This window comes from Cryptotermes secundus, unplaced genomic scaffold (genome assembly GCF_002891405.2).
Source record: "Cryptotermes secundus unplaced genomic scaffold, Csec_1.0 scaffold109, whole genome shotgun sequence".
In the NCBI taxonomy this organism is placed as follows: Eukaryota; Metazoa; Arthropoda; class Insecta; order Blattodea; family Kalotermitidae; genus Cryptotermes; species Cryptotermes secundus.
In genome coordinates this window covers 476,430-488,974 of record NW_019737086.1, presented here as the reverse complement: position 1 = coordinate 488,974, position 12,545 = coordinate 476,430, and the positions used below count along the sequence as shown (strand labels likewise).

Here is a 12,545-nt window from a genome sequence, read left to right as displayed (position 1 = left end):
TCAACCGACATATTTACATATTATAATCTATTCAGTATTCAGTATTGAGGGGGTGGGTTTCCCCATGCACTTAGACCAGTTATTGGTCCATTTTGTGTCCCCCTTTTAATTTCTACTGTCTCCATACCCTACTGGTACTGGTGCTTACTATCAGCCCCTTTCTGCCAGCGAGGTTCCAACCTTCTACTGACAGTGGTACCTAATACTTCCCCCATCTACCGGTGGCATTGGAAACTACTTTGGGCGGGAAACTTTTTGGCCAAATTTAGCTCAGAGGTCTCCTAGAGACATGAGGTTCTTTTACGTGCCGTAAATCTATGACATGGGACTCATGGCTTAAAGTCCCTTCTGGAGGACTCGTTCCCTGAAATTTTCCGCCCTTAAAAATTCCATGACCTCTGCCGGGTTTGAACCTGCGCACCTTGAGTCATGAAGTGGGAATGTTACCCCTAGACTATGGAGGCCACTATATTATAATCTAACTTGATGTATTATCCAGGTATTTGCCTGCAAGAACTGAGGAAAACAATGAAAAATTAAGTTAAGATGGCTGATGTTCCAAGGTCTTCTGTCAGGCTAGATTCTTCTAACTTATCAATATGAAGACATTTAGACAGGCCTGCCATGCATACCTGCTGTCTACAAGTTGAAGATAAAATATGGGTATAATCATTCTGTGGATTCAAGAACTAAAGAACTGCCCACAGGATTATGGGATTAATATATTGTCCTGTACAAGGGTAATATGACAAAGAATTAATGGGATCTGGATCAGATGAATTGATTTATTGAACACTCACCAGTCATAACTACAAATACTAACACTTGAAAGAGTATTCTTAACTATCACACATAAAGTTTTCAACACTTCCAACTACTGGATCCTCCATCCTCCATCATCAGTCCTCTGGAACACTCTCTCACTCACTAATTGCTCTCCATATTATAACTGTCTGAGAACTGACTAGAGACCACCATTCACAGCAGTTAATGTTACTGCATTCTTCTCTTTCTCTGCTTTCAACAATTTGTTGCTGTGCTTATTTGTCGCAGCAAAAACATGGTTCCTATCCTAAACCAGATGAATCCAAATAACTTCTTCTCACTCCTTTTTTTTTTCAGATAAAGATAAAGGTTGGTACAGCGACTGGCTATGGGCCGGACAACCAAGGAGTTGGAGTTCAAGTCCCAGCACCATCAAGAATTTTCTCCACATCATCCAGATCAACTCTGGTGCCCACCCATCCTCCTATTCAATGGGTAAGGTAAAATTCTCCCTGTGCTTATCTAATTAAGTATTATGCCATGAAGGCATATGGGGGAGTGGATATATAGATCCACAAGAGAAAGTGGTGTTTTCCATGGGGCTATATAATGGGAGTCTGTTTGTAGCTAGGGGAATTAGAGAATTATGTCAAGTTCTGGAGGCTCAGCAGTCCAAGGTGTTTCAACACGAAATGGCAAGAAGACAGCATGAGAATAAGAGCTGTCAGTAGGATATGGCCATGAGAAGTTAGTTAAAGAAGAAGTAGAAGTCACCCTGTGAAGACTTAGTGTGTGATTACAATATTCAGTCACAGTGAGACTGTTTTAATTCCGTTACCAGGTTACGACTAGTGAAGACTGAGAATCTTAGTGCATGTGTAATGGTGAACTGTAAATTGTGTAAATCAGTGATAGTGTTGTATTGCTGGTAAGTACGAGGTCATGGTAAAAGGTGTTAATAAATCTATTCACCAATCCAAACCCCATCTATAGTCACTAATAAATGTGACAATACTGTCACATATTATTGTTGTGCTTGACTAATAACAATGGGTTCTGGACTGGATGATTGGATTTAATGGTACCATCTTCTACAATCACTCTTAATCATAATCTATGACTGCCTAAAACTTGCTCTATTCTGGCTGGACTATGACTGTCTTCTCTTCTTGTCTTTCTTGTACTGTGACTGACTGGGTTCTGATTTATGAATCACTCGCTTTTGGTTTATGAATGCCAAATGCCAAATTCTGACTCGCAAATGAATGAATCCATTCTTATCTGCATGTCTGCTTATATAGTCTAGCGCATCCTAGAAAGTGTTTGTTGAATGTCCGTTTGCACGGAAACGCATTTGTACTGAGCTGGTACCTAGGAAACCACCTCCATGGAAACCTGTTAATTTTGTAGCAATGCTCTGGTTTCCACAAGTCTTTACCTTTTCATTTTTGTATCCACAGAAATGTTTGTTAGACCCCCAGCAATGGTTTGTGTCCATTAATCACATCTCCATAGAAACGTGTCTGCCAATTAGTCTCCTGGAAACACTTACATGTCACAATATAATGGTTTTCCTCTCCTCCTTTAGAACACACTTGATTAGAAAATTATTATTAAACCCTCACTTTTTGGATCAGAAATAAATTATTATATGCAAATATAGCTATTATTAAATTACCACCCATCCACATTTCAAACCTCAAAAGCACATGTTACGTCAACAATAGACAATAATTGCTGCTGTTAACATTATGTGACCTAAATCGCTGGACAAACACTGCTGTAAAAATATATATTTACTACACATGAATTCATTCAACTGTTTCTCCCAAACAAATGTTTTAATTCTCAGAAACACTTAGAGGTAGGCAGCTTAATATGTCCACTTTGGTTTTGGAATGATTTAAATACAAATTTATTGTTGACATATTCATAAAAAATATCACAAGATGTGCATATTACCATTACAGCCTTATAACAGTATGCTTTAATTTATTCATTAAATTCTCATTTCTTCATCAGATGTCTGTAGAATGCAGTGGAATTTTCAAAAGCCCAAAGAAAGAGCAGAACTATCGATCTTCATCTACAAGCAGCTAGAACTTTCTCAATTCAAGACGAAATGCATGCAGCATAGGTGTGAGTTCATAAGATGGCTGCTTCAATAAATAACAGTGGTGTTTTTGTTTTATTCAGACTTTATACAAAAAATATGCTGAAAATGAATATGAAAATGAATAATGATAAATATTGGTGATCTACTGCTATCAGATTTAAAGAAAAGCATTTCCTGTATTACCTCTGTCATGCATCAATGTACAATCTGGCATGCTGAATATGCTACATACCAAGTTTCATGAAAATTCGTTCAGGCACTCAAATGTTGATGGGGGAGGGGATACACAGCCAGGATGGAGATTGCATAAGCCTACTTTATGAAAGTAGGCTAAAAATTACCATCTAAACTCACTACGAAGTCTCCATACACCTTCTCCACTTGGCATACGGTGGAACTCACACACCTCACTTAACATAAACTTGAAGAGGGGGGAAGTTCCAGGTGGGAGGCGTTCACTAAACTGAGCAAGAATCTCTTGAGTTGAGGCCCGTCCATCCACTGATGCACCAAATGCTACATAGTTCCGTATGTCTGTAAGAAGTTCAGCGTGCTCCTCTTGAACAGACACTGATGAGGATACTGGAATGTTGTTATATCCTTGTGTTAATTCCTCTTCAGAGTCTGGTTCAGGTCTTGCCACAGGCTCCATTAGCCGGTTACGGATCTGCATTCGAGACAACAGCTCACTGGATGTCATGGGTTCCTCATTACTTGCATCCAACCTGCTTCCTTTGGATTTACTCTCAGAAACACTGACAGAAGAACGTGTCACAGTCTTTTTCTTTCCAAACCGAAGTCTGCAAAATCACCAAACACGCAACTTAATGTAAACTACTCATATAGAATGTTCCCATAACCATCATAAACTGAAGCCAGATTTACAGCTTATTACACTTACTATGACCGAAACTAATAATTATGAAATAGTTTTCTTCTGACATAAACCACATCTGAAAATCTACTTAAAACTTTGTAAGACTGGACTGAAGATTCACACTGTGATCTTCTGCATTATGAGACCGTGTAGTCTGGAAGGTGGGCATTACCATTTTGGAAAATGAATACTGCCTGAAAATAGAGGCAATATGTTCCTCCAAAATGTAGTACCTACCTACCTACCTACCTACCACGCAACAGGCGTGTCACAGTCCAGAAAGCCATACTATGTCGTACATAAATTAACAGCATCTTTATGTTTATATAATTTATGAAATAATTGAATCAGAACAGGTATTTCAGATTACTTTTTCCAATTAACTGAACTGAACTGAACTGATGAGTTACAAGAGTAAACAAGTACAAATGAGGACATGTTCCATTTTCCAACTAACTGATTCAATTGCACAGAGAAAGGTAACTGCATCCCAGTTAGTTCTTGTATGATCTGTTTTCATCTGGAAGTGCAGAAGAACCATAAACATGTAGGAGAGATGGCTATAAGTACTTCAACTTGCAACAATGGAAAGTACATAAACATCCATGATCTGGAAGGAACAGGAACTTGTGAATAAGCAAGCTTATACCAAAAAGCATTGCGATTCAACAGCAGCATGTATTATGATAGGCATTATATGTGACTTATTATTTTAATAAGCCATATAATGGTAAAGCAGTTAAATGGTACATTACTATTAAGTTGCAGTGAATACTAAGTCAAAAGAGAATAACTGAAGACAACTAACAGAAAAGAGAGAAGATAGCTTTAAATCTGCAATGTGCTGGCAATAAAGTCAGGACGTTTCAAATTATTAAGGACCCATTTCATACAATGCAAGGTAGGATATTTCCTAAAAATTAGGTTTAAATATTGTAATCACAACAAAATGATCAAGCAATAAAATGTAACAGTGAGAGATGCAAACCAGTATTCGTTCTCACCGAGCTTGGGTTGGTGAAATGTTATGAGACCGAAGAGCTCCACTCTGGCCAGTCCAAGATGGGACACCTGTATCTGCCTGCCAACATTGCCGTCGTGATTCCTTCAATGCCTGTACAGCCTCCTTCGCTACTCGCCGTGCCTCACCTTCAACCAGTGCATAGTCTGCATGCCCTCCTTCCATGATCATGTCATGTCTCATTGCTGTCTGGATACCTGAACCAGAGTTAAAACAAGTAGGAATCTTTCACTTCCATTGCCTTTAACACTGTACAGTCCTACTGTAAAGCAGAAGCAGTAAACTTTTACAGCCATGACACTTATTAGGTGTTGCAGAATCTGTGGTGTAGAATAGGAAGACCTTAGGAAAGTTCCAAAATTCACCAGACTCTGCATTCACCAAATACATAACTATTAAAACTAAACATGAGAATGATTCATAGAGATACAGAGACACCTACAATTTTCCCAGTGAGTCTGCTTCAGTCTTTCCCATCTAGCTGCTTAAATATGGCTAGGAAACCAGATAATGACCTGGCCAAAGTAGAGCCTCATATACAGGTACCAGGAGTGAGCAAAATTTCCAACAACATACACAAACATAAAATTCTGACAATTAAATCATTTATGAAAGAGTACAAGAAAATTGAATCTGTCACTGTAGATAAGAAAATTTAATGAAATAATCACCTACATTTACAAATTCAAAGCACAAAATTTTTATATGAATTAAAATGACATTCAGTATTCTCTTTTTTTTTTAGTCATGTAGCTTCAATGTTCCGGGTTTTTTTTTATTTTACAGGGAAACAAAATGAAACTGAACATACTGCATAGCATATCTGTCTCATTACTTTTGAGCTGCACTGTGTAATCAATAAAAAAAACAATTCTTTAATATCTAAGCACTTCTCAGTTCTGGATATTTCCTCACCCCTAAGACAAAAATTTTGATACTGAATGTCATGGACATACCCAAAAGTATAACTTCAAATTTTCATCTTGAAGTCCATTCAGCTCAAACTTATGCTTCATCCTGACACTCAATGGTCTATTACAATTGTTAAACAGCAGATCTGATCCCCTCATTACCTTCAGACAGCCTTACAAATTCCTCCACTGTACTGACAAAATTTAAAATAAACATTCAGCATATTCTGTGTAATGTGCTCCTACAAATGATGATATATTTTTTTGCCTAATTAAATACCTAATGAAAGGAACTGTTGTGTGTCGATGTTATGAGATGGGTTGGTATTTCGGGAAGTAATTATATTCCAACATCTTGAGTTACATCAGTATCAATACAGTTAATTTAATTACTTGAATGGTTTCAGTTCAAAAGATTTCCTAGGATGACACTCAACAAACATTAAACTTGTGAGGAAATATGTTGCACTTGGCCTCATTTCATGCAATGTTCTGCTTTTATCACTCACATTCTTTACGGCAAGAGAGCCACAGCTGTGGAAGTACAAAGAGCTCTAAAAAGTGAATTGTAAGAGAAGACACAATCTTCAGGTGGCAAAATATCAGAATTAGGTTTCAGTCATGCAGGATTTGTGATGGACAAAGTGGCATTGGGGCAGTTTTCTCACAGTACTTCAGTTTCCCCTGCCAGTTCTCATTCTACCAACTGTTCCATATTCATTAATCATCCTAATATTGACAGTATATAATCTTGACACTATAGAGAAGATGAGGAAGAGAGCAGTGGAGAGTGGTTGTAGAGGAGGCCAAGGCTCACCCAGGGCTGTAGTGTGGAGTGCTAGGTAGACAGATAGTCTTGACACTGACAAAACAAACAAAACTCTGTGGCCTGTAGTCTGCAAATGAACTGTACTGACCCGGCAACCACCACTTGTCGGTGAAGTTAGTGCCAACTTTTGTGGATAGAGGGTGTCGCGTGGTCAGTGCAACAGATCCCCAAGGCCGTTAATCTCGGTTTTCTAGACCACAGCCGCTATTTCCTTGAAATAGCTCCTCAGTTATCCTCATGAGGCTGAGTGGACCCCGTTCCACACCAAATACTTCTCAGAAAATGTGGTAGCACCAGGAATCGAACCCGGAATCTCTGGATCTGTAGCCAGGAACTCTGACCACTAGACCACAGAGGCGGTATTGACACTGACAAGAGTTATTAAATAACAAACAGAATGAGGTTTCATTGTGTTTTAGTTCCACGCATAAATTCTAGTGAAACATGAACAGCACAAAGACTAATTAAGACAAATGAATACACTTCATATGTGAAAGTCTCACCGGATTTTCTGAAGAGTTTACGCAGCACATAGTCATCCTCCTGAACAGACTTCTGTTCTCCATTTCCAGCTGAGGGATGTGCTTCCTCTGCTTCACACTGCCCCACTAAGTATGACACTCTTTCCCCTTCAAATAATGCACCTTTTTTTTCTCTAAAGGCACGTTTTCTACTGTGAGGATGGTGTCTCCTCCTATGCTGATGGGACATAAATGCTCCTTTACTACATGACTTCTCTCTCAATTCTGGGTTCTTCATAACGTTATTTCTATTCTGGGCAAGATCTTTCACAGCTTCTCGCTGGGGAGACTTCTCACACTCAACATATGACTTCTGGTCATACTCCACAGCAGTCTCTGATTTACTGACAGCTTTCTTCACACTAGAAACAAAGTCTTCAACTGTCACATCCTCTGTCTCAAGTTCAACTGTATTCCTATTTGCAACGGATTTATAAACCGCATCACTGGCTTGACTTGTGGAATGGGGTTGGTGACAAAATTCATCGTTTGCATCAATCCTGGTATCTGGTTCTAGAAAAGAGAAGATTAGGGTGATTTACTACTGACACTACTATTAATTCCTATCACACATAGGGACATAATATTGCAGGTATGCTGCAAGTGGAGAGGGGACACCAAACATTCTGCTTACCTACACACTACACAATGTTGTGTCCCTCAGTCCCACACCCTCAAATTCTGAATACTTCCAATCAGGACTCTCCCAAAGGGCATGCAGTAGTGTAGTTGAATCATTATGCTATAAGGTGGAAGGTCACAGGTTTGATTTCCAATGAGGTCACTGGACTTTTTCAATTTACCTAATCCTTCCAGCAGCACTATGGCCCTGGCATTGACTCACCTCTAACAGAAATAAGTACCAGGGATCTTCCTGGCAGTAAAGGGTGGCTGGCATGTAAGGCTGACAATCTTACTGCCATCTATGAGCTGAATGTCTAGAAAATGTAGGAACCTCGACGTCTCACAACCCCATGGTCCTCCACAGCCTGTCACGGGGATAGCCTTACCTTTTACCGATCAGGACTCCGGAAACACAACTTAAATGTACTAGATACTGAACACAGTCTATTCCTCCATGACCTCATACTAGTCTTCATATAATGAGTTTCATGTCTGTCATCAGTCTGAACTACTTCACTGTAGTCAGTTTCACAGTTTGTTCAATGATGACTTTTGAGGTTGATAACCAGGAAGGGGGTGACACAACTGCTGCTGGTGATATGACAACAAGCTTTGGGTATGAAGATGGGCGTACTGGTGGGATGTTTGCAGGGGTGACCAGAGGTGTTCACTGTTGACATCGTGATGCTGCTGCTGCTGTTGATGCTTTCGCAAATGGGGAACACAATGGCATGATTAGGTGGATGATACTATTCATATGACTCTAATGAAAATAGAGCGATGACATTCAGATACCAAATGAAGAATCTATTATTCCTTTTCCAAGTGGATAATAAGAGATAAAGGAAATAAAGTTCTTAACATGGCAATATTCATCTGTTGTTTCCTGTTATTAATTATATTATGGGCAGGATCCAAACGCATCAGTGGCGAAAGTGGTAAATCAAATGCCTTTTACATACAACTGAAAGTTATGGAACTCAAAAGAAAAATTCATTATAAAGTCAGTGGAATATACCTTGTTTGTTGATCATAGCAATCTGTTTACTGAGCAGGTGTGCCAGACGTTTCATGCGCTCCAGTTTTGATGCTGAAAACTTAACTATCTTCGATTCTCGATGTCTGTTGCTCTTCTGGTGGATTTTCTTTTCTTTTTTGCAGGAGTTTGTTTTGTGAGATTTCAACTTTACCTGCAACAAATCAATAAAATTATTTGGCCAATGATTAGAATGAGATACCAGGAAAACCTGTCTACTCACCTGTGACAAATGTGACAGTTCATCCTATAAGGTAAAGTTGTCCCTGTGCTTAACCAGTTAAGCACTATGCCATGAAGGTGTATGGGGGAGTGGATGTATAGATCGACACTCTCTTGACCCTGGCACTAGCTGGAGGTGAGTGGTCAATTTCATGCCCGTCATTTTATTCCTGGGGAAAGAGCCCCCAGCACACCTTGGATAGTAGGCTGGGAGGGCTCGAAACCCATTCTGGACAATAAGGAGAAGAGAAAATTCTTACCCTGCTGGGACTCGAACTCCAACCACTTGGTCATCCAGCCTATAGGCAGTCAATATACAAACTGCACTACCCCTTCTCACCAGTCCAACCTATATTTTGCATATTTATTCAACCCTCTTTCTCACTGTGGACAATGTTTAGAGGAATAGACATTGCTGCAAAACTTACTTATTTGAAGGAACAACTGTTTCATTACAGCCTATCTTTAAACATTCACAAAACAATTTTTCTTTCCAAGAAGTTAAATTTTCAAGCTCTAAGTCTTATTACTATAAAAGCGGATTCATGTAGGACGTCAAATTCAATCTTCCATGGTCTCAGTATTTCTTAATTCCATATTCTTTCAACACAGACTACTACTTTATTGTTTGATATAACATGGAAGGTTGCATACAGTTAATACAAGGATTATATAATACTAAGAGCGGTTTACAGCTCTGCCACCACTGCAAAAGTGCTGCAATAATTTAAGTGACAAGACCACACATAACCCTGTGTGGATGTGGGTTAGAGTACCTTCACTGTAGCCTTGCAAGTCGCAGAAGGCAACAAAAAGGGAACTCAGTGTCTGGGGATATAATTGGGCCACCCTGTCACTGGGGAACATAAATACACAGATGTGGAACTCCAGGTTGGATGCAAGGCCGATGACTTTGCACTGTAAAGAAATGAAGTGGGAACCGGATGGTCTAACTTAAAACAGGCAGATCTGGCAGAATCTTCTAAGGAAGGCTATGGCTCAAAAAGGGCTGTTTTGCCACTGATGATGATGATGATCACACACAGACATACACAAACTGGTATGAGATTGGTATGACACACAAACAGCATTTACCTCCGAGCCAGTGCCAGCGAAGACGGCAGCAGTTTCTGTAGTTCGCTCACTCTCAGCAAGCGTAAACAATTCAAGTAGGTCATTAGACTTGAAGAAACGCCGCTGACGTGGGTCTTTCAGCACCTTATTACAGAGAAATTGTTTGAAAATCTGACGATGGTACACCTGAAACAATGAAGATCATGTGAATTTTCAATACTAACACCTAATAGAAAGCTCCAGAAACACAACTTAAATCTATTCACTCATACTGTCCCAGCATGCATCATGTAAGTATTTCTACATGGGTGTTTAAAAACTCAGTGATAAATGTTAAGAGAACAGCAGTAATACATTCCTTATTTTATAATAATTTATAATATTTTATAATAAACCATATGATTATTATATTAATACATTTACAAAGATTAAAAACGAGCTTTTTGCCAGCTTCTGTGAACTCACTAATGGTGAATGTGAGAGCATATTCTTGGAACCCTATTATAAGATGCACTGATTATTGTAAACAGATATCAATATAAGCATTACCCACAAGCGGAAAGAAAAAAATCTCCCTCTCTGGCATAGCAGAGTCTGGAGTTTCACGGCCACCACAACAAAAGACGGAAACTGAGGCAGCTAAGCTTAATCACATCACTGCAGTTCACAATACAATACTGTAGTCTATTATTATGAAATATCAAGAAAGGATTTCATTGAACACAGCGACAAAACAGGTACTACCTGGGAGGTCCCAGGTTCAAACAATGTACCAGAGATCAGTTATCTTGACTGAAGTTTCTTGTGGGTTTCCTCAGTGCATCTAGTTAATCCTACGATCATATCTCTAATTAGGCCATGACCACTTCCTTCCACAACTTCACAATTCACTATTCACTAATCATCCAAACATCTGACGCTATATAGTCTGTGGGACTGATAATATTGTTAAAGAAAACATATATAAATATGAAAGAAATAATTTTCATACATATAAAAATATTCCCAGTATTAATTCCTCCTTAGGCAGCGTATATACGAGCGCACAAAATGTGTCCATTGTAATGAACGTCGTGACGTCCGTTGTAGAACTAAACAAGAGAGGTGAGTGCTACGCTTTCTTCCAGCTCCATTGTAGAAAAAAACTATGCACCGCATTCTGCAACTGTGTGGTGACCTCAACAATGTCCATCACAAAGTACGTTCGTTGCAATGGACGCATTTTGTGTGCTCGTGTAGATGCTGCCTTAGAATGCATATTTCCATGTCTGCAGTGGCTTGTGAAATGGCAGTGAAATGTATTTAAGATTTTTTAAATTATACCTGATATATTACTTTCTTACTTCTTGGTTATACTATCTTCAAGGAACCTTGCCCTCCTTCATGACAGATTAATTAATTAATTCATTCATTCATTCTCATTCCATGGATCTTTACATAGCTGGAAGACCAGTGGATATAGAAATAGTCAATGACAACAAAACAAGTCACGTCAATTACATAAATACAAATTAATTACACTTAATCCATCGCAATTACACATGTTATCCGAGACAAATCACAAAGAGAAAATCATGAAACAGTTCTAAAATATATAAGTAAAAGCACGCAACATACTAATATCGAACAATACTACAATAATCAAACATAAAAATATACTACTAGCCATCCAGCAAATCAAAAATTGTTTTGTGTCATGAGCTAAGTTATTTATGCTAGAAGGAAGATTATTATAAATCCTGATTCCAAATAATATGTTCCTTTTTTTAATACTGTTAAATTACATACTGGATAATGGAAATTGTTATTTCATCCTGTATTAATGCCATGAATCTCAGAGTTCAATTTAAACTCTTCTCTGTTTTTAATCATAAATAACAAGAGAGAATAATGAGTATGACAGCTGTCCTTGACAACCTCCAATTCTTCAGTTTTCAATCTCATAAATAATTCTCATCAACTAGCAGACATCTCAATGTGGGCCTTCCCACTTCTTTCTAGCTTCTGGCTTACTTTTAAACATTATTTGACTTATTCTAATCGAGTGCCTCCAACCATCTCTCTCTCTCTCTCTCTCTCATGCATGCACACATACACACATACGTCCACATATATCCCTTAAAGGTCTGTGGCAATGGTATCTTATTAATTACAAAATGATTTTGCTGGACATCGTACATTGTCCTTTTTTCTTTCCCTGTGGCGCTACAGCCCCAATTTGGGCCTAGGCCTACCTCCATGAAACTCTCCGTTTCACTTCGTTTTACTAGATCTTACACATATGGTAGGACTCCTTGCGCGAGTGATCAGCTCGTCGCAAGGCCTCTACCTGTAGACAAACACAGAAAAACACACACAAACATCCATGCCCTGAGTGGGATTCGAACCCACGATCCCGGCTTCCGAGCGAGCGAAGGCAGTGCACGCCTTAGACCGCTCAGCTACCGTGACCGGCGTACATTGTCTTAGTCATATAATATTAAATACAAATAAGACAATGGCCAATATCAAACAAAATAATTTTACAATGAATGATCTATATCTCACAG

The 12,545-nt window shown here is 38.8% G+C and overlaps 1 protein-coding gene across 1 annotated transcript in view; it reads right to left on the bottom strand.

Moving 5' to 3' along the window:
- Positions 1 to 1,606: 1,606 nt before the first annotated feature.
- LOC111870028 (DNA excision repair protein ERCC-6) overlaps positions 1,607 to 12,545 on the bottom strand; it is a 36,599-nt gene continuing 25,660 nt past the window's right edge. Inside the window, exons 19-23 of the mRNA XM_023861969.2 lie at positions 10,018 to 10,182; positions 8,683 to 8,854; positions 7,023 to 7,553; positions 4,763 to 4,976; positions 1,607 to 3,681 (exon numbers count right to left, since the gene is read on the bottom strand). Coding sequence (XP_023717737.1) covers positions 3,219 to 3,681; positions 4,763 to 4,976; positions 7,023 to 7,553; positions 8,683 to 8,854; positions 10,018 to 10,182 — 1,545 coding nt within the window. The 3' untranslated portion in view covers positions 1,607 to 3,218. The remainder of the gene's footprint in view (positions 3,682 to 4,762; positions 4,977 to 7,022; positions 7,554 to 8,682; positions 8,855 to 10,017; positions 10,183 to 12,545) is intronic.